Genomic DNA, 19,412 nt, shown 5'->3' with positions numbered 1-19,412 from the left:
AGAGTTAGGTTTAGCAAGACTAAATAGAATTTTTAATGCATGGGGCTGAAGGAATAAGACAAATGAAGTTGGGACATGGATAGGTATATGGGAGTACAGTATCATTCCCATGGCAGAAACTTGGTTGAAAAATGAGCAGGATTATCAGGTCACCATTCCAGGTTAAAGGATACCCAAGCAACATAGTGAGGGGGATTGAAGAATCATAGAATCATGGAATCCCTACAGTGTGGAAGTAGGCCATTCAGCCCATCGAGTCCCACACTGGCCCTCCAGACCTACCCCTGCTAACCTTATCCCTGTAACCCTGGACTCCCCAGAGCTAATGTGCCCAGCCTGCACATCCCTGAACACTATGGGCAATTTAGCATGGCCAATCCACCTAGCCCACACATCTTTGGACTGTGGGAGGAAATCAGAGTACCCGGAAGAAACCCGCACAGACTCGGGGAGACTGTGCAAATTCCACACAGACAATTGCCTGAGGAGGATCAATTGGAGAAGTTGAGACTGTTCTTGGAGACAAGAAGGCTAAGGGGAGATTTGATGGAGACAAGATCATGAACATACTGGATAGTGTAGATGGGGAGAAGTTGTTCTTGCTTGTAAAACAGTAAAGAAAGAGTGGTCATTGATTTAAAGCAATGCATAAATAAAGCAAAGGTGAAGTGAGGAAAAACTTTTTTAACATTATGGGTATTTAGCATATAGAATGCACTGCCTGGAAATGTGGTGGAGGCAAGTTCAATGAGGCATTCAGGAGGGCAATGGATGATTTTGTGGATAGACATGTTGGGCAAGGATATGGGAAAAGGCACTAAGAAGAGGATAGGTGCAGGAATGATGGGCTGAATGGCATCCTTCTATGCCATAACAATTCTGTGATTTGGTGATGTTAGAGAATGGGGAGGTACTAATAGGTTTTACAGTCTTAAAATGGATTAAATTGCAGATGATTGTTGAGGGAAATAAGGGAAGAGATATCACTTGTCCTGGCAGTAATTTCACATCCTTTCTGGCCACAAAGAGGCGCCAGAGGACTGGAAAACTACTAACATTGTCCCATTATTAGAAAGGGGAAAAAGGAACAAGCCAGGAAATTATAGATCAGTTAGTCTAACCTCGGTGGTGGGAAAGTTACGAGAAAGAATTCTGAGGGATAACATAAATCTGCATTTCGAGAGATATGGATTAATTTTTGGGAGCCCAAGTGTCACGTTGGATCCAAAATTAGCTGAGAAGCAGAAAGTGATGATAGAAAGATGTTTCTGTGAACGGAAATCTGTTACTAGTGAGAATCCATAGGCTTGAGCTGGGTCCCTGCTGTTTGTGGTGTAAATTACTTATTTGGATTTAAATGCAGAGGGTAAGACCAAGATTATAGCAGATGACTTGGGTATTGGTAGGATGGTAAATAGTGAGAAGAATAGCCATAAACTGCAGGAGGATATTAACAGACCACTCAGGTGGGTGCAGCAGCAAATGGAATTTGTGCCACCAAAGTGTGGGATAATGAATCTGGTGAGGATTAACAAATTAAGGAATTACACTGTAATGGTTAGAATACTGGAAAGTACTGAAGATCAGAGGGACCTTGGTTTGCATTTTCTCATTTCCTCGTAGTAACAGGGCAAGTCAGTAAAGTGGTTAAAAAGGCATGTGGAATACCTACCTTTATTAGCCAAGGCACTGAATACAAGAGCAAGGTGATTACACTGGAGCTGTGTGGCCAACTACTAGCATATTGCAGGTAGTTCTGGTTACCACACTACAGGAAGAATGTGACTGCACTAAACAAGTTGCAAAGGAGATTTACCAGGGTGCTGCCTGAGCTGGAAGATCTGAGCTTTGATGAAAAATTGGATAGGCTGGAATTGTTTTCTCTTGGTGCAATGAAGGTTGAGAGGAGACTGGAGAGGTGTGTCTGACATTATGAGAGTTTAGATATGGTGGATAGGAAGGCATTTTTTATTCCTTAAAAGACGGGTCAATAACCAGAGGTCATAGATTTAAGGTAGGTTATGGAAAATTAAGAGGAATTAAAATTGGCTTATAGTAATCAAATTGTTGTTGATAAGTATGGCCATGACAGGTTGAACGGCCTTCTGTGTTTTAACTGTCCCTGAGCCTGAGATTGAGGTATCATGAGATATCAGAAGTATACCGAGTTAAGTGTATATGCTGCCCTCAGAAACCTGCATGGCCCAAAAGGCCTGTGGGGCTGGGAGAGGTCTTCTACAAGCAGCCACCCTCCTAGGCTCAGTTACTGCTCCTTCTTGGTGTTCCGCTTGCTGCTTTTGCTGCTGGACTTCATTCTCCATTTTGTTCACAGCAACAAGAATGACACCCATCCTAAACCCTATGCTTACATAAGATAAAATAAGCAAATCCAAGCCAGAAATAAACAACCTCTAAGCTCAAATATTCTTAGAAATCCAAAACAAACAGAGTACATGCATCTCTATGATCTGAATGCTACTTTAATTGCTCCTTCCTGTGGCACTCTGAAACCAATCCCGCCAGCTTTTACACAGTGGATTCAGTGCTAAGTGAAACTTAGCTATTCCATGAAAATATTTCTTTGGGATCCTAGGTGCATCAAATATTCCTGCCTTTTATATGCTCCCTTGTTACAGGCAAAAACCTGGATCACATACATAAAACATATGGCTATTATTGTGGTGATCGGGAATTGAGTGGAAATGTAGTAGTAAAGATCCCAAGGATATTCTAATTATACACCCATTCCATTCCTGTAGGGGAAGTTGGGGATAGAAGATTGGTTAAAATCCGCCCCTTAAAAACTCTGTTTTGAAAGCAATAGGCTGATGTGTTTGTAATTGATAGCCTATTTGTGATTTGGCAACAGAATGGCACAATTATACGTTTCTCCTCCAGAGAAATGCTCAACAATAGCCTTTGCATCACTGTCAAAGGAAAATATGTGTTTTTACCACATTGTACATTTTTGGTCTATAAACAAATACAAAACGAATGAAATAATAAACTGAAAGAAATAAGTGGAACAGAGCTTTCTGTTTACCGCTGCAAAAGATATCTGGGAAATGCTTTGGGCACGGTTCATAAGATGAAAGGTATGATCCTTGCTCTTGGTTCAAGTACCACAAAGAACTACATGCAGTTTCTGACATGAACAGGTTTGCTCAGTTCAGCACATACAAAATCTGACTTCAATGTTAAGTTACTTTAGATGTATAGTGGAGTTGTTCTTTAATCACTTTGTTTTTTTTCATTTACTTCCTCCAGGACAATGTTAACATTGTGCAGATTAAATGAGCTCAATTCTCATTTTTTTTTCTAAAGCTTGTCCTAATGGATATTATGTTTGCTCTACTGGTCTGTGCATCCGACAGTCTCAACGTTGTGATGGATCAGATGACTGCTTTGATGAAAGTGATGAAGTTTTTTGTTGTAGGTACCTCCAAAGAATATTTGCTTTAAAGCTACATTTACTTCACAAAGTAAAAGCTAGAAAGCTTTATGGGAAGAAAACCTAATTGATAGAAAATTATGCAGGCTGCAAATTACACATGTAGATTTTTGTAGACAAATCTCTGTCATATGCTGTTGTCATGCATAGCTGTCCACAGCAAGCCGTAAATTGAAAATTTTATTCCAGCCTGCATTTTCACATGTGCTCAAAGAAATATATGTGCTGGGACTGATATTGTTATCCAAATAACAGTGAGACCCCAATACTTGCTTGCTGGTATTTGCTGAAATGTTACAGCTCCAGAAAGCAAGGTATGGATGCGGATTTAAATGGCATTAATCAAAGCTTGCTTGTGATTGTGTATTTTACCATAAGCTTTATAAAAACATTTTACTTCCTGCCTCACTGAAAGTCATCAAGTGCTGTAATTGCATGGTACATGCAAACTGAATTCCCCGCAAAAAAAGAAGTTCTTGTCATTTCAATAGTGTGAGTACACTGCTGACAATAATACCTGTTAATTACCACCAATTAACCACTCTGGCATTGAAATGTAATTACAAGTGTGGACCTCCATTTCCTCAGATTTTAGTATTTATAGGAGATTATAAAAATGCACTTCAGTAAATTACTTTTTCGTTATATCACCTTTCTCACTCTCATTCAACTTGCCCTTTATTTCACATCCCTGTATGACTCGAGGTTGAAGTCACCTACTCTAATTTACATTTCTTTCTCTGTCCTGGTGTTGTAAATTTCACAAGCCCTCAATGAGCTTGCTTAAAGGTGGGACAGTTTCTTGCTTTGTTCAAACAGACCCTAGACGCTGCATTTCCCTCACATTTCACAATTTCTAAAACTTTGCATGCAGCGTAATTTAAAACCAGAATTTATGGGGCCAAGACTACCAGATGCTACCAGATGTCTTTCTAAATCACAATCTGGCCATAGCTTGGCTATTGGAATGCAGTAAATGGATGCAGTTCATTAGAGGAAATGTCATCTGAATCTGTGCCATTGAAAATTGTCCCTTTTTTTCAGTCTCTGTACTAAAACAACTTTTAATGCAGATTAGGAAGACTGTAAATCAGAAGATTACCAATAATTAAAAAGTAAAATTTATGAGGTAGAAACTCAGCTGGTTTATTGTTGTAATGCCATAGGGCATCACCATTGACAATGCCCTGAACCACTGTTTAATCTGGCATTGCTACTGATGTTCTCCATCTCTGGCCTCACGCTGTTTTCTACTTGAAGGCCCAGAGTGGGACCCAATTAAACAGCAGGATTATAGCCTGTCCAGGCATAAGGGAAAATTAGCCACTATGAGTAAAAGACATGCAATATTAATGAAAGGGAATATTCAGTCATGGCAGCAATAGTAGCATTGTCTCAAGAGCAAACACTTCCCCCTTTGTTCTGTAAAAACCTGTCTTCAATAGATGATGTTCTTAAATGTCAAGCTTCAGAAGTGATCTCTGAAAACATAATTCCCCCATCTGTGCTGGAAATATAGTGAAAAATTTGAAGGTAATGAGACCAATAAGAGAAGACATTTCTTCCAGGGTATGGGCAGTTTTCTTTAGTTTGTTTTTTCTTCATGTGAATGTCCTTTTCAAATAGCCCGATGAGTTTTGACAAGTGGGCTCATGACAACTTTCCTTTGTCTAAATCTAATATTAGACAATAATATAGAAATAAACATACATTGTGAAATTGCAAAGACATTTTTTTTGATTGTTGACCTAGAAACCCCTGCTCCAACAAATGTTGAGAATAAAGCGGTGAAAAGTTTTGAAGGTATTATTTATTGTATTAATTTCCCCTAATACAAGAGATGAAGAGCATAATACCACAGATTTTAACTTTTTAGCATGTGTGAAATAAATGTAAGGGATCCAGCTCCACATTTTCACTTTACAATTTGTGATTCTATGACCAAGGTGCAAAGCCTAGTGAGAGTGTGGGGTGGAGGGGATGTTGGATGGAGGGGGAGTTAAGAGTGCTGAGTTGCACCAATATTTTCTGGGACTTTGTTGAAATGGTTTTTGAGGGATTAACCAGTGATCGTAGAGTAGTTCTCATGCATCAATGGCTGCATGCAGGTTGCCACTTTGTGTAATATGTAATACAGGTCGAAGTCTGAATGTCAGACTTTGCACGCCTGAAATTTGCTAAGGGTTGCAGAAATTATACACGGGTTGTTTACTAGTATTGCCTTATATGACAGTCTCTGAACAGAAACTGAACTTCAGTCAGTACATTTGTTGTAGGCTGTATGAGTTATTGGTGAGGTGATTGTATAACGGTAACAAAACCATAAGCATCACACATTATATGTTATATTATCTGGTTACAGGAAGGATATAATTTAGCTGGAGAGGGTTCAGAAGACCTTTACCAGGATGTTGCCGTGAATGGAGGTTCTAAGTTATAATGGAGAGGCTGAATAGGCTGGGACTTTTTTCACTGGAGTGCAGGAATTTCTGGTGATGACTGCATGCGGATTTATAAAATCATGAGCAGTATAGATAAATATAGATAATAGTAGGTTGCTTTTTCCTAGGGTGGGGGATTTCAAGATGAGGGGGCATATTTTTGAGTAAAGAGGAGAAAGATTTAGAAATGACTTGAGGGGCATTTTTTTTTACAAGGAGAGTGGTTCACGTGTGGAATGAACTTCCAGAGGAAGTGATGGATGTAGGTACAGTTATAATGTTTAAAAGGCATTAATATGAAAGGTTTGGAGGGATATAGGACGGGACAGGCAGGTGGGACGAATTTAGTTTGGGATTATGGTCAGCATGAACGAGTTGAACAGAACAGTCTATTTCCATGCTGTATGATGTTTTAATGCCATAAGAAATAGAAAGAGGAATAGGCCATTTTGGTTCCTCAAGATCACCCATCTGCCTGTAAGATCACCGCTCATCTGCCTCAGGATTCAACTCCTCTTCTGTGCCAGCTCCATAAAGCTCTCAACTCCTTCCCCAGTATTTCAAACTCTATCTTCTCGTTCATATTTTCAGTATCCAACCTTCACAAATCTCTGTGGCAGAGAGTTCTGGACATTCACCACTCTCTGAGAGAAGAAACACTTTCACATCTCAGTTTTAAGCAAGTGCCCCCCATTCTGTAGCTAATATTGAGATTCCCACACTAGTGGAAACATCTACTCTCTCAAGCCCTGTCAGAATCTCGAATGTTTCGATAAAATCCCCCTCATTCTTCCAAATGCTAATGAATAAAAATCTAACTTGTTGAGGTGTTTTTAGTAAGTCAACCACTTCACCCCAGGCATTAGGGTAGTGAATCTTTTTTGGGTTGCCTCCAATGCCAATAGACACTTTCTTAAATGTGGGGCTCAAGCAATATACAGAACTGCAGGTACAGACTCACCAAGATCTGCACAGTTCATGGAATCATAAAACTGTTACAGTGCAGAAGGAAACCCGTTGTGTCTGCATCGGCTCATCAAATGAGCATCATTATTTATTCCCTGCCTTTTCCCCACACTCTTGCACATTGTTCTTACCCTAATAATCATCCAATGCCCTCTTGAATGCCTCAATTGTATCTGCCTCCACCATACATCCAAGCAGCGCATTCCATATCCTAACCATGTGTTGAGTGAAAAGATTTTCTTCATTTCACCCTTGTTTCTTTTGCATATCACTTTAAATCTATACCACTTTGTTCTTGTTCCTTTTACAGGTGGGAACAATTTCTCCTGATCTACACTATCCAGCCACTCACGATTTTGAAAAATATTATTAGAGCCCCTTTTAGTCTTCTTTCCCCCCAGGAGAACAGTCCCAACTTCTTCAATCTATCTTCATGACCAAAGTTTCTCATCCTTGGAATCATTCTTGCAATTGGTTCTGCACTTTCTCTAATATGTTCAAATTCTCCCTCTAACATAATGCCCAGAATTTTTTACAATACTCTCACCGAGGTCAAAAAAGTGTCTTATACAAGTTCAACAACATTTCCTTGCTCTTGAACTTGGTTCTAGTAAAAATTCCTTACTTTTAAACTACAACCCCTGAAAAATAAAGGAAGGGGTTCTGAGGAAGGGTCACTTGACCCAAAATTAAAACTTTGATTCCTCTCCACATATTCTGCCAGACTTATTGAGCTTTTCCAGAAGTTTCTATTTTTTTCCATGAATAATAAAGTCCAGAACTCCATTATCCTTTTAAATGTATGCTTACTTTTTGTGCTGCATGTTCAAGAACATCCTGATTCCTCTGTAGCATATTGCTAGTTACATACTTGCAACCTGAAAATGATCTATTTATCTCCACTCTCTGTCTTCTGTGTGTTAGCCAACTCTCATCCATGCTAATATTATCCCCCATTACCGTGAGGTCTGAACTTGGGGCACTTTATTAAACATCTTCTAGAAATCCAATACATTACATCTACCAGTTCCCTTTTATCGATTCTGCTTGTTATGTCCTCAAAGAATACCAACAAATCCGTCAATTATGATTTCCCTTTCAAGAAGACCATGTTGACTCTGTTTGACTGCATTGAACTTTTCTAAATGTCCTGTTATTTCTTCCTGAATAATCAACTTTAGCATTTCCCAATGACAGATGCTTGACTCTTTGGCCTATAGCTTCCTACTTTCTGCTTCACTCCTTACTTGAACAGAGGAGTCACACTTTCAGCTTTCCACTCCACTGGAACTCTCCTGGAATACTGTGAGTTCTGGAAAATTTCAGACAATGCCTGTACTCTCTGTGCAGCCCCTTTCTTTAAAGCCTTTGGATGCAAGCCACTAGGGCCTGGTGACTTGTCTACCTTTAGTCCTATCAGTTTGTCAAATACTTCATCCCATGTGATAGAGACTGTTATAAGACCTTTTCTCCCATTCGTACTTTGTTTATTTGTTATATTTGAGATCTTTACAGTGTTCCTTGCCTTGAAGACTGATGCAAAATATTGGTTTAAATTATCTGCCATTTCTTTGTTCTCCATTATTTTATCCCCTGTTACATCCTCCAAGCATCCCAAACTGACTGTATCTACACTCTTTTATATAACTGTAGAACTTCTTTCTGTTTTCATATTTCTAGCCAATTTGACCACAAGACTATAATGCTTTCATAAACAATTTTCTGCCTCTTTATGAGATTTTTAGACGTTGTTGTAGCTTTGCAAAAATAAAAAAATCCCAATCCTCAGGCCTACATCTCATTTTTGCCACTTTCTGTAGTTTAGTTTTTGATTTATAAGTATGTGATATGTACCTGAAGAGCAGAATTTCTCCTCTAAGGTCCAGTAAATGCATACCTCTTCAGTGACTTAGTTTCATCATAACCAAGCAGCAGTTACTTCACAGAATTGCTTGTATTGTAAGAGGTGAAGCCTGACTGGGTCAACAAACCTGCCCAAGTGAAACAGCAACATTGGCTGGCAGACACCAACAAACCTAAGCTGAACAGGCAAGCAAGGTTTAATTCAAAAGGAGTCTCAACTCAAAAGGTTCGGGTAAAGTTAGGCTACATTGAAAGCAATCTTAGGGACCTGAACTTAAAGGGCCTGGTTATCAGGGGCACTGGAAGGATCCTGGAAACGGATGGAGGAAACTGAAGCAAAGGTGACGATCACAGTTTTAGAGGCAAGAGGGCAAAGGAAGGGTGGGAGCTGCATATTTCAGGTAGGGAGGTCTGCTGGTGAGCAGAGAAGGTGAATTGAATGCGCAATGGTGTAAGGATAAGGTGGGCATGGCTTCTGGATAGTTGCGGGATTGAAGGACGAGTAAGAATATTGGTGAAGTTAGTGACAGGGCTGAAAGAGATGGGGAGAAATTGAAAACAGGCAGATTGGGTGGCAGAGGAAGGGAGAAGGTCATCACCAATAATAGGGGCACAGCATGCTGTAGATGGGGAGCGTACATTGATCAAATCAAACGAAAAAACTTACAATCAGCATCTCTCTCCTAAATTGACTGATAAAAAGTAAGCCTTAAAATACAAATGGGAATGGCCCGAAATATGTCTGCATGTATTCCTGCACAGCATATGAACACAACCGAGGGAATGGAAATAGAAACTGGGAAATAATATTTTATCAAAACTCAGGTGAGGCCTGAGCAATGACAGGAAGCACCCACAATAGATAAAAGGTGAATAAGCCCTTGCAGTTCCAAACACAAACATCCCAACCATGTATCATGATTCATTTAACTCGGAGAAGAAGAGTACCTGAGAGCCATCACCAGAGGTGATAGTCTGGATATTGTTATTTCACATGCAACTGTACAGGAGCATTCACAGGCAGTTCCTCTCAGCTTGCACACACACAGGCCAACTGACTTCCAATTTTGGAAATCGTGGCAGTGCATGGACCCTGTGTATCTGCAGGTTAATGTCATGAGGATAAAACTGTTACGCAGATTGTAGATTCCAAGGTTTGAGAGTTGGTATCACAGGAGCTAATTAAGACCACCAAAAGTCAGATTGAGTGAATTGATGCACGCATAGAGGGCAGTGTAGAGACCAAGGCTGCAATGACCTTGCACATGACAGAATGAGGAAATGGAATCGGTCCTTGAGGATGTGCCTCACAATGTTGAGCTGGTTGCTGGGGTGACTTTCATTCAACACATTGGCAGTCTGATAAGGGACCAAAGGATTACTTGATTATGTCAGATCTCAGATAGAAAGCAAACATTTCATTTCTGATACTTCTTCACCGATCCAAATGTTTCACTAATTATCAAGGGGTGAAAGATTATCAGGAATATGAAAGAAAATAGAGTTGAGGTTAAAATCAGATCAGTCATGAGCTAATTGAATGGTGGAGCAGGCTCAAGGGCCAAGGGGTCTACTCTTGTTTCTTGTTCATGTTTAACCATGTATTAACTTTATTAAGGCTCAGAAGAGGAAGATGGAAGAGAAGAAGAAATGCCAGTCCCAATAGAACCAGAGACACAAGGCTCAGGAGGCTGGAGCTGTGGGTGAATAAGCAGTGCCTGAAGAGGGGACCTGGACTTTCGGAGCTGTTGTGCAGTGTGCCAAGACAGGGTGCAGTGAAGGTGTTACAGCTCCCTGCAGGCGAATGAAGGAAGTATCAGGGATGTCTTTGCTTAACCTGGCAGATTGTCATCTACATGTGCCACTTCCTGCAGCCAGGTCGGCTTGAAAGGAAATGCTACACTGGTGGAACTGAAGCTCACAGCAATATTTAACTTCCTCACCACTGGCTCCTTTCAAATGGGGACATGTGAGCAATTTCCTACCTGGCAACACACAAGTGTATTTTGGTTTATTAATGCCTTTTACGAGAAAACAATACAGTTTGTCCAGTTTGCCCAGACCAGAAGAGTCGAGGTAGACATCACCGAGTTCCCTCAGGCACAGTGGGCCAACAGCTACACATGTGTAGTGCTCAGAGCTCCCTGGCATCATCTAGCCAGATTTATAACCAGGAATGGATTTCACTCACTCGATATACATCTCATTTGTGACCACAAACAGCAATTCTTCCAGATCTGTGCCTGCTGTCCAGGGAGATGTCACTTGCCTATATTCTGCACAACTCCCAAATTCCTTAAATGTTTGCTTTCCCCTTTCATCATCTGCAGGGTGGTTCATGGGTGACAAAATGTATTGCTGTAAGGCAAGACAAATGACTCCAGTATGAAAGCCTCAGGTGGATGCCAAAGAAGCCCGTGCATCTTCTAGGGCTGTCATTAAAAAGACAATTAGTATCTGAAGGTGCACTTACATTGTCTGAACTGCTCAGGAGGAAAAGAAATATAGACTATTCCAGTACACTTCAGACAGGGTCTCCACAATAGAGACTATTTGCTGCACAGTACACAACCTTACTCAGTGACGGGATGTACACTTAAAACAGGAGGAGATGAAAAACATCTCCTCCTCATGAGAAGAAGGAGACTCTGATGGAGACACTGAGGAATACCAAGCTGATGGTAAAGATACTAAGCAAGAGAGGGCAGAGCTGAGATGAGGCAGAAAGGCCCAGGAGAACCAGATGGTAGTTCTGGTTGACAGCAAATGACATATGTCATCAATTAGAACTAGAAGCCAATTGTAGGGCAGAGACTGTTCTGCCCTCAAGGAAATTCCTGCTTCTAACTTTAAAACTTGGGATACTTTGTGTACTATTAATTAGAAATTAAAGTGTTCCCTTGGCACCAATAAGCTCCTGTCAGTTTACTAGCCAGAGCATCAATATTGAGTTGTACTGGATTATGTGGGGGATGCACATGGACTTAAACCTCAGCTTTTAAGAAGCATTTATCTGTTACAGAATGTAGAGAGGCTAAATTATATTGGTTGATTTCTGAAACACTACTGTTCACTTTCCAGAGTTATGTTCCTCCTAAATGTCAGCTGTTAATGACAGCCTTAGCACTCTTTGCATTGCTCCGTATGATGTGCGGTGGGAGCCTGCTGTCCTGCAGTCTTCCGAATGTCAGAAACTTTTGTCGTCCTGTTTCTTACTGTGCTAACTGCAGGTCCCTGCTGGTGCTGTCTTCACCAGATTTAACACTGAGCTTCCTCTTTTTTAAAATTTTCAAGAACTGGGGAATCTATTTGCTTTCATTTGCCTGATGTCTCCATTAAACGAGTACACAAAGCAAACTCACACAAATAAGCATAAAAGTCACACTGTGTAATTTCAAGGCTTATACATATATTTGTGTGGACATTGTCATATTACCTAGAGTATTTATTTCAACTGGCATTTTTATTATTTCTAATTTAAAAATGGTGCTGATTAAAAATTTCAAAAGAATTGAAATACCACATTCATTCCTACCAAAGTCTCCAAGTAAAGAAAATGTATCTAAATTACAGAGATAGTAAGAACTGTCAATGCTGGAGTCAGAGATAATACAGAGTGGAGCTGGAGGAACACAGCAGGTCAGGCAGTGTCAGAGGAGCGGGAAAGTTGATGTTCCTGGCAGAAACCTTCTTCAGAAATGGCTTTTCTGACCCATGACCCATTTCTGAAGAAGGATCCTGACCTGAAACGTCAACTTTCCTGCTCCTCTGATGTTGCCTGGTCTGCTGTGTTGTTCCAGCTCCATACTAAATTACAGACTAGTTAACTCAACATCTGTCACAGGGAAACTGTTAGAAGCTCTTATTAAAGAAGTTATAGCAAGGCACTTGAATAACTGCACAATAATCAGGCAGAGTCAACATGGTTTGTGAGAGAGTATCATGTTTGACCAGTCTGTTGAAGACCTTTGAGGAGGTAACATGTGTTGTCGTTGAAGGGAAACAGATGGATGTGCTAAGATTTCCAGAAGACATTTGATAAGATGCCCCATCAAAGATTATTGTGGCAAATGAAAGTTTATGGTGTCAGGTTTATCATTTTGGCATAGGTAGAAGATTAGCTGGCTAGCAAGCTGCAGAGAGTAGCCATAAATTAGTCTTTTTTCATGTTGGCAGGAGGTAATAAGTGGTATACCACAGGCATCAGCACAGAATCTCAACTGTTTACAGTTTGAATAAAACACTTGAATAAAGGGACAGAAGGCATGTTTGTCAAATTTTCTGATGACACAATAACAAGTAGGAAAGGAAGCTATGAAGAGGACACAATGTGTTTATGAAAGTGTACAGATCGGTAAGCGAGTGGGCAAAGATCTGGAGAAAAGAGAATATTGTGTGAAAATGTGAAATTGTCCATCTTGTTAGGAAGAATAAAAAAGAAGCATGTTATCTAAATGGTAGGAGGTTGTAGAGCTCTGAGATGCAGAGATCTAGGTCTCCTCATGCATGAATCACAAAAGGTTAGTATTCAGGTACAATAAGTAATTAGGAGGTTAATAGAACATTATGCATGATTACAAGGGAAATTGAAGAGAAAGGAGGGAAGAAAACAAATAACTGCAGGTGTTGAAGATCTAAAACAGAAATAGAATTTGATGAAAAAACTCAGTAGGTCTGGTAGCATATGTGAACAGGAAAAGAAGTCAACATTTCAAATCCATCTCTTCATCTCACTCCTTTCCATCCTCACAATCCAAACCCCGTCAATTTCTCAGCTGCTTTCACTTCTGAAGTAGGGTCACGGGACTCGAAACATCAACTCTGTTTTACTCTCTACAGATGCTGCCAAACCTGCTGAATTCCTCCAGCACTTTCTATTTTGTTATAGAAATAGGGAAGTGATGCTTCTGTTAAACAGGATACTGGTGAGACCACACCTGGGGTACCATGCACAGTATTGATCACTTTCTTTCCTTGATCACCTTAGAATCTTGTTAAGTAAGGGGCTGAACATTTATCAGGGATAGTTGGGAATGCAGACTGAAGGTCACAACCCATGATCACAATAAGATCAGCTCTTATCTTATTGAATAGCAGAGAGGGCTTTGGGGCTGAATGGCCAACTCCTGATTCTAATTTGTGTGTTTGTACATGATGTGCTGTTAACTTTGTTTATGGTTGGATTTAAAATAGCTCCACCGCCAAAAGAGTGCAACACAAATTCTCCTCAACACTATTTTATTTGTAATGGAGTCAATGATTGTGAGAATGGCACCGATGAACTCAATTGCACAGACTGTGAGTATGTAAACAATACGAGTGAAATATACAGATCGATTTATATTTTGAAAATTCTAAAATGTTAGTTTTCATTTTCAGCTGTACCCTGCACAAATGTCACCTATAAATGTCAGAATAACCTATGTATTAGGAAGAGGAATGCTAAATGTGATACAAGTGTAGACTGCTTAGATGGAAGCGATGAAGTGAATTGTGGTGAGTACCATATCTGTTATATCGGGAACACACTATTGAGGAATAATTTATCTCATATGACATCTTTTAACTGCAGAGAAAGTATAAGGTAGCTTATCGGTGGAGTTTACTTAAAATTTATTTTCATTTTGAGGAACTATTTTCTGAAATCAAAGTCAATCTTAAGCAATTCAGGATTATTGAGACAATTCAATTGTCTTTAAGTTAGAAGTTCTGTCTATTCTGATGTAAAATATCAACTTGTCTCCAGTGGTCAGTAATGTACCTGGATAAGTATTATTTTATGCATGCAATTTGATTGCCTGAGTGATCTGAAGGAAGATGCTTGACCAATGATATTATAGTGATTGTTTGTGAATCAAAGCACTGGTGGTTTCCAGTTTTACTAGAATTGTTTGTTTTTATTTCTATCGTGCAGATTGTGGTATTTTGAGGCAGCAGCACAGTCGAATAGTAGGAGGATCTAATGCTCATGAAGGACAGTGGCCTTGGCAAGTTAGCCTGCACTTTTCTGGATCACCATATTGTGGAGCTTCAGTAATAACAAAGAAGTGGCTCTTATCTGCAGCTCATTGCTTTCAAGGGGAAAAGTAAGCAAATAAATCATGATTACTTGAAACACTGTTTTTGGCACAAAAGTAGAGCAGTTCTTTTGCCGAGGCTTTGACTTTAGGATGCAACTCAGATACATCTAAATTTTATCCATTTTGTGATATAATAGAAGCAGTGTATTGTAGAAACCTGCAGTACTGGAGGTTTTACGTCCACTGTGTCGGTACTGGCCTTTTAGAAAGCTCATGTGATCCCCAAACCGCATTACTCCCCAGGTTTGCTCTTAACCCTGTACGTGCTTCATCCTGTTCAATCCTTTTTGATTTATGGCAACAGTTTCCACCACTTCCTTTGTTTCCAGATTCCAACAGTTAATTGAAAGAAGTTCTCTTCATCTTCCCTCTCAGATTCTTTATCTGGAATAGATGCCATTTAGTCTTGTATTCAATACTCAATTAATTCCTTGACAACATTGTTACTTAGCTAGGGAGAATAATATTTTTCTGTCAAATCTTCTCATCATCTTAAAGACATTTACTAGGTCACGTCAACCCATTTATGTTCCAAAGAGAACTGTTCTAATCTCTCCAGCTAGACTCTCGCCCCCAATTACATCCAAGTATACGTCCCTTTACCTTTACTGCAGCTATTACTTCTTTCCTGAAGTGTTGTACTCAGGTAGTGCACAATATTTGTGCTGAAGCCTAATGTGTGATCAAAAAGTTCTGGTATCATTATTTTTTTGCTTTTACCCCTCTATAACACAAACTTACTCATTTTTAAAATCCATATGCCTATAAGTATTTGCATTTATAGGCATTACGGTCTCGTTGCTTAATCTATACTTATCAAGTCTGTGCCATTCATAGTGTATTATTTTTATCTATCAATCCTTCCAAAGTGTCTTCCTTCACAATTTTCTCAATCGAATTCTATCTTTGACACTTTTTCCACATTCTGTAGCATACAAACTCTAAATGCTCTTGTTAATATCCATATTTACATTATTTATAAAAACTCAAAAGAGTAATGGACCCAACACTATCTTTTGGGGAACACGACTACAAAAAGCCTCTTAGAGTGATAATCATTCAACAGCCTCCGCCATCCTTGACTTACTGGAGTTGAATAAATTCCATATCGATATCATCCACTTTCCCCAGAAGTTTTACAAGTTTATTAATTTTTACATTCTTATAACTCTTCCTGGCAAGCTTTAAAAAGAGTTACCAGAGAAAGTTAAACCTGTAAAGATAGAATTAGTGTTAAAGTTAAGCTAAAATTGCTTATGTAATAAACTAAAATATTGATAAAGAAGCAACATGCCACTCTTTACGTGATGGTAATAACAACAATGTCTACACTTCAAAAGTGCTTTATTGACTGAGAAATGCTTTGAACATCTTGAGGATGAGAAAGCTACTATACAAATTCATTTCTTATTTTAGTCTTGTATTCAATGGTCAATTAATTAATTAACAACACTACCATTTACCATCTCCATTAAAATAATAAATAATGAAATGATAATTGTTGGTTGGGGCGCTCTTGTGGCACAGTGGTAGTTTCTCAATCTCATGTCTAGGAGACCTAGGTTCAAGTTCCACCTGCACCAGAGGTGTGCAATGATGTTTTTCTGAACAAGTTGATAAAAAAAGTTAATAGAAAGAAAGATTTTAACCTATTGTGTCAATAAGAATTAAGTTCCTGTTGAATATTAAGAATATTGTTTTAATTCATTATATTGTGTGGTAGAATGAACTTTGTATTCCAGATACAAGAGCTTTTTTCTCTTTTTAAAAGAATGTCTGATCCCAGGTCATGGGTAGCTCATTTAGGAATGCGTTCTCAAGGAAATGCAAAATTTGTAACTGAGCTCAAAAGGATCCTTGTTCATGAATACTATAATAGTCGAAACTTTGACTATGATATTTCACTGCTACAACTGAAGGCAGCGTGGCCAGATACACTTGCATCAGTAATCCAACCAATTTGCGTCCCCTCACTTACTCAAGTGATATCCAATGGTGAGAAATGCTGGGTGACTGGCTGGGGGCAGAAACAGGAAGCAGGTAAGAATATCATGAAGTTCCAAAATATTTTATTAAATTTAAGGTCTTCGCTGTATTGATATAAGCACATTTTATCGATTTTTTTCAAACTTCCGATATAATTTTAAACCGAGGAAAAGTTTGACTGGAATTACAATGAGGCTCACTTACAGTTCTACACTTGAACATGCCCACTGTTTCCATTTCTTGTAACTGTTTTAAATTGTGTCCAATCAGTTGCAGCTTTGATGTCGTGCTTAATCCTGAGGTGATTTTTTTTGATCATGTAACCATACCATCACGTTGTTGTTACAAATACAAGTTTATATGTTAGTTACCCATTTATAATTTGAAGTAAAATGGAGTGATGAAGAGGTTTGTGTGATCTGCTTTGAATCAGGTCTAACAGCAGGCCTGGATGGCTCAATTTCCATGTTGGCAGGGATTTTTTGAGATGTATGGGGAGCAAATTGTAAATATTCACAACTGAAAGCAAAGGCAAAGCAGTTGTGCTAACTGTGGATGGACTCTCAGTCTCTGAGATTTTCAACAGATGGAAACATAGAATCCCTACAATGTGGAAAGGCGCCATTTGGCCCATCCAGTCTGCATCAACCTTCTGAGGAGCATCCCACCCAGACCCCAACTTTGTCTCCATAATGCTGCATTTCCCATGGCTAACCTTGCTAGCCTGCACATCTCTGGACACCAGAGGGCAATTTAGCATGGCCGATCCACAAAGCATGTGCATCTTTGTGACCGTGGGAGGAAGCTGGTGCGCATGGCAGAAACCCCTGCAGACACAGAAAGAACATGCAAACTCCACATAGACAGTCACCCAAGGCTGAAATCAAACCCAGCTCCCTGGTGCTCTGAGGCAGCAAAGCTATCCACCATATCCCATACAGAGTGCAAAGGAGGTTTCACAGAGGAAGAAAGGACAGCAGTTAATGTGGTCAGCAGGGAGGACAGTGCTTCCTTTCTGTGAATTACCAAACAGAAAAGCAGGAGAAAAGTCAGTCTCATGTCAAGGAGACACAAGCTGCAACAATATAGGAATTTGGAAGAGTCATCATGACATCGTCAGTGAGTGGAATAAATTATCATAGAAGCTCTCACCTCTAACATTCAGATCAGGACTTCTTCAGAAACTGAGAGAAGTGTCTTTGATAGTCACTCAACATTCCGATTTGGTGAAATGGGGAGAATTGAGAAGTTGAGAGTGACAATGGATTGGTTCCTGTAAAAACCTCAGTTCTGTGGAGAGTGAACAGTGAGGTACAACTTGTGGCATGGGATTTTGCTTATGTTAACATGCTAAAGGTGGATCTTTTTTGTAGGTTAGAATATTAGCTCCTGACTAAGTGTTTAATCATTTTTAAAATTCATTTATCAGATATGGGTGTGGCTGCCTGGCCAACATTCATTTCTCATTTCTAGTTGCCCTTGAAATGGTGGTGGTGAGCTGCTTTCTGAACTGCTGCAATCCATGTGCTGTTGGTAGAGTTAAAATGGTGTTAGGGAGAGAATTCAGGATTTTACTTAGCAATTCCGAAGGAATGGAGATATATTTCCAAGTCAGGATGGTTAGTGGCTTAGAGGGAACTTGCTGGTGGCAGTGTTCCCATGTATCTGCTGCCCTTGTCCTTCTAGATGGAAGTAGTCAAGTATTATCTAAGGATCTTTGGCAAATTGCTGCAGTGCACCTTGTAGCTAGTACACACTGCTGCTACTGAATGTTGATGGTGGAGGGAGTGGATGCTTGTGGAAATGGTGCCAATTAATTGGGTTGCTTTTTCCCGGGTAGTCAAGCTTCTTAAGTGCTGTTGGAGCTACAGTCGACCAGGCAACTGGGGAATATTCCATCACACTTGTAACTTGTGCCTTGTAAGTGATGGACAGGCTTTAGGGAGTCAGGAGGTGAGTCACTTGGCACAGTATTTCTAGTCTCTGACCTTTCTCGTAGCCACGGTATTTATATAGCAGGTCTGGTTGTGTTTCTGGTCAATGGAAACCTCTATGATGTTGATAATAGAGGCTTCAATTTTATTTAATTTGTTGCAAAAAAGATATCAAACTTCAAATCTTTTGTGATCTTTCAGCTGGCCATTGAGCATTTCAATAATGTTTTAAAAGTTATTGGTTTGTATAGGGATCTTATTCCTGTTTAAATCCACCTCTGTAACATGGTTTCACTTCAACTCTACCTCAGCACATTTGCCTTTATGACTGCAGATCCAATTCTGTTCTTGTCAGCCACATGTCTTTCACCTACATGAACATGCTGATCCCGAAACTCTGATATCTATGTATAGCTCATCGAAATCTAATTCACATCTCTCCTGGGCTTGCCAACTTTCATTGACTATCCATCCCAGAATGCATCAGTTATGAAATCCTTATCCTAGTTGACAAGCCTCTCCATGACCTCATGCCTTCCTGTCTCGTCCACTTCCACAAGCCTTCCAGGTTGGTCGTTTTTGGCCATGTCTTCAGCCGCTTTGGCCCTAAACTCTGCAATTTCCCCCCACCCCCTTTAATGTCTTTCTTGTTTATTTGTTGTTGAAAACAATCTCTTTGACCAAGCTACAC

At 39.7% G+C, this 19,412-nt stretch overlaps 1 protein-coding gene across 1 annotated transcript in view; it reads left to right on the top strand.

Moving 5' to 3' along the window:
* Positions 1-19,412, top strand: part of tmprss7 (transmembrane serine protease 7) — a 98,807-nt gene that overhangs the window by 66,278 nt on the left and 13,117 nt on the right. Inside the window, exons 15-19 of the mRNA XM_059650272.1 lie at positions 3,325-3,432; positions 13,915-14,019; positions 14,101-14,217; positions 14,636-14,807; positions 16,573-16,841. Coding sequence (XP_059506255.1) covers positions 3,325-3,432; positions 13,915-14,019; positions 14,101-14,217; positions 14,636-14,807; positions 16,573-16,841 — 771 coding nt within the window. The remainder of the gene's footprint in view (positions 1-3,324; positions 3,433-13,914; positions 14,020-14,100; positions 14,218-14,635; positions 14,808-16,572; positions 16,842-19,412) is intronic.

This window comes from Stegostoma tigrinum, chromosome 12 (genome assembly GCF_030684315.1).
Source record: "Stegostoma tigrinum isolate sSteTig4 chromosome 12, sSteTig4.hap1, whole genome shotgun sequence".
Lineage (NCBI taxonomy): Eukaryota > Metazoa > Chordata > Chondrichthyes > Orectolobiformes > Stegostomatidae > Stegostoma > Stegostoma tigrinum.
The sequence above is the reverse complement of the archived record's forward strand: the minus strand, read 5'-3'. Positions and strand labels throughout refer to the sequence as shown.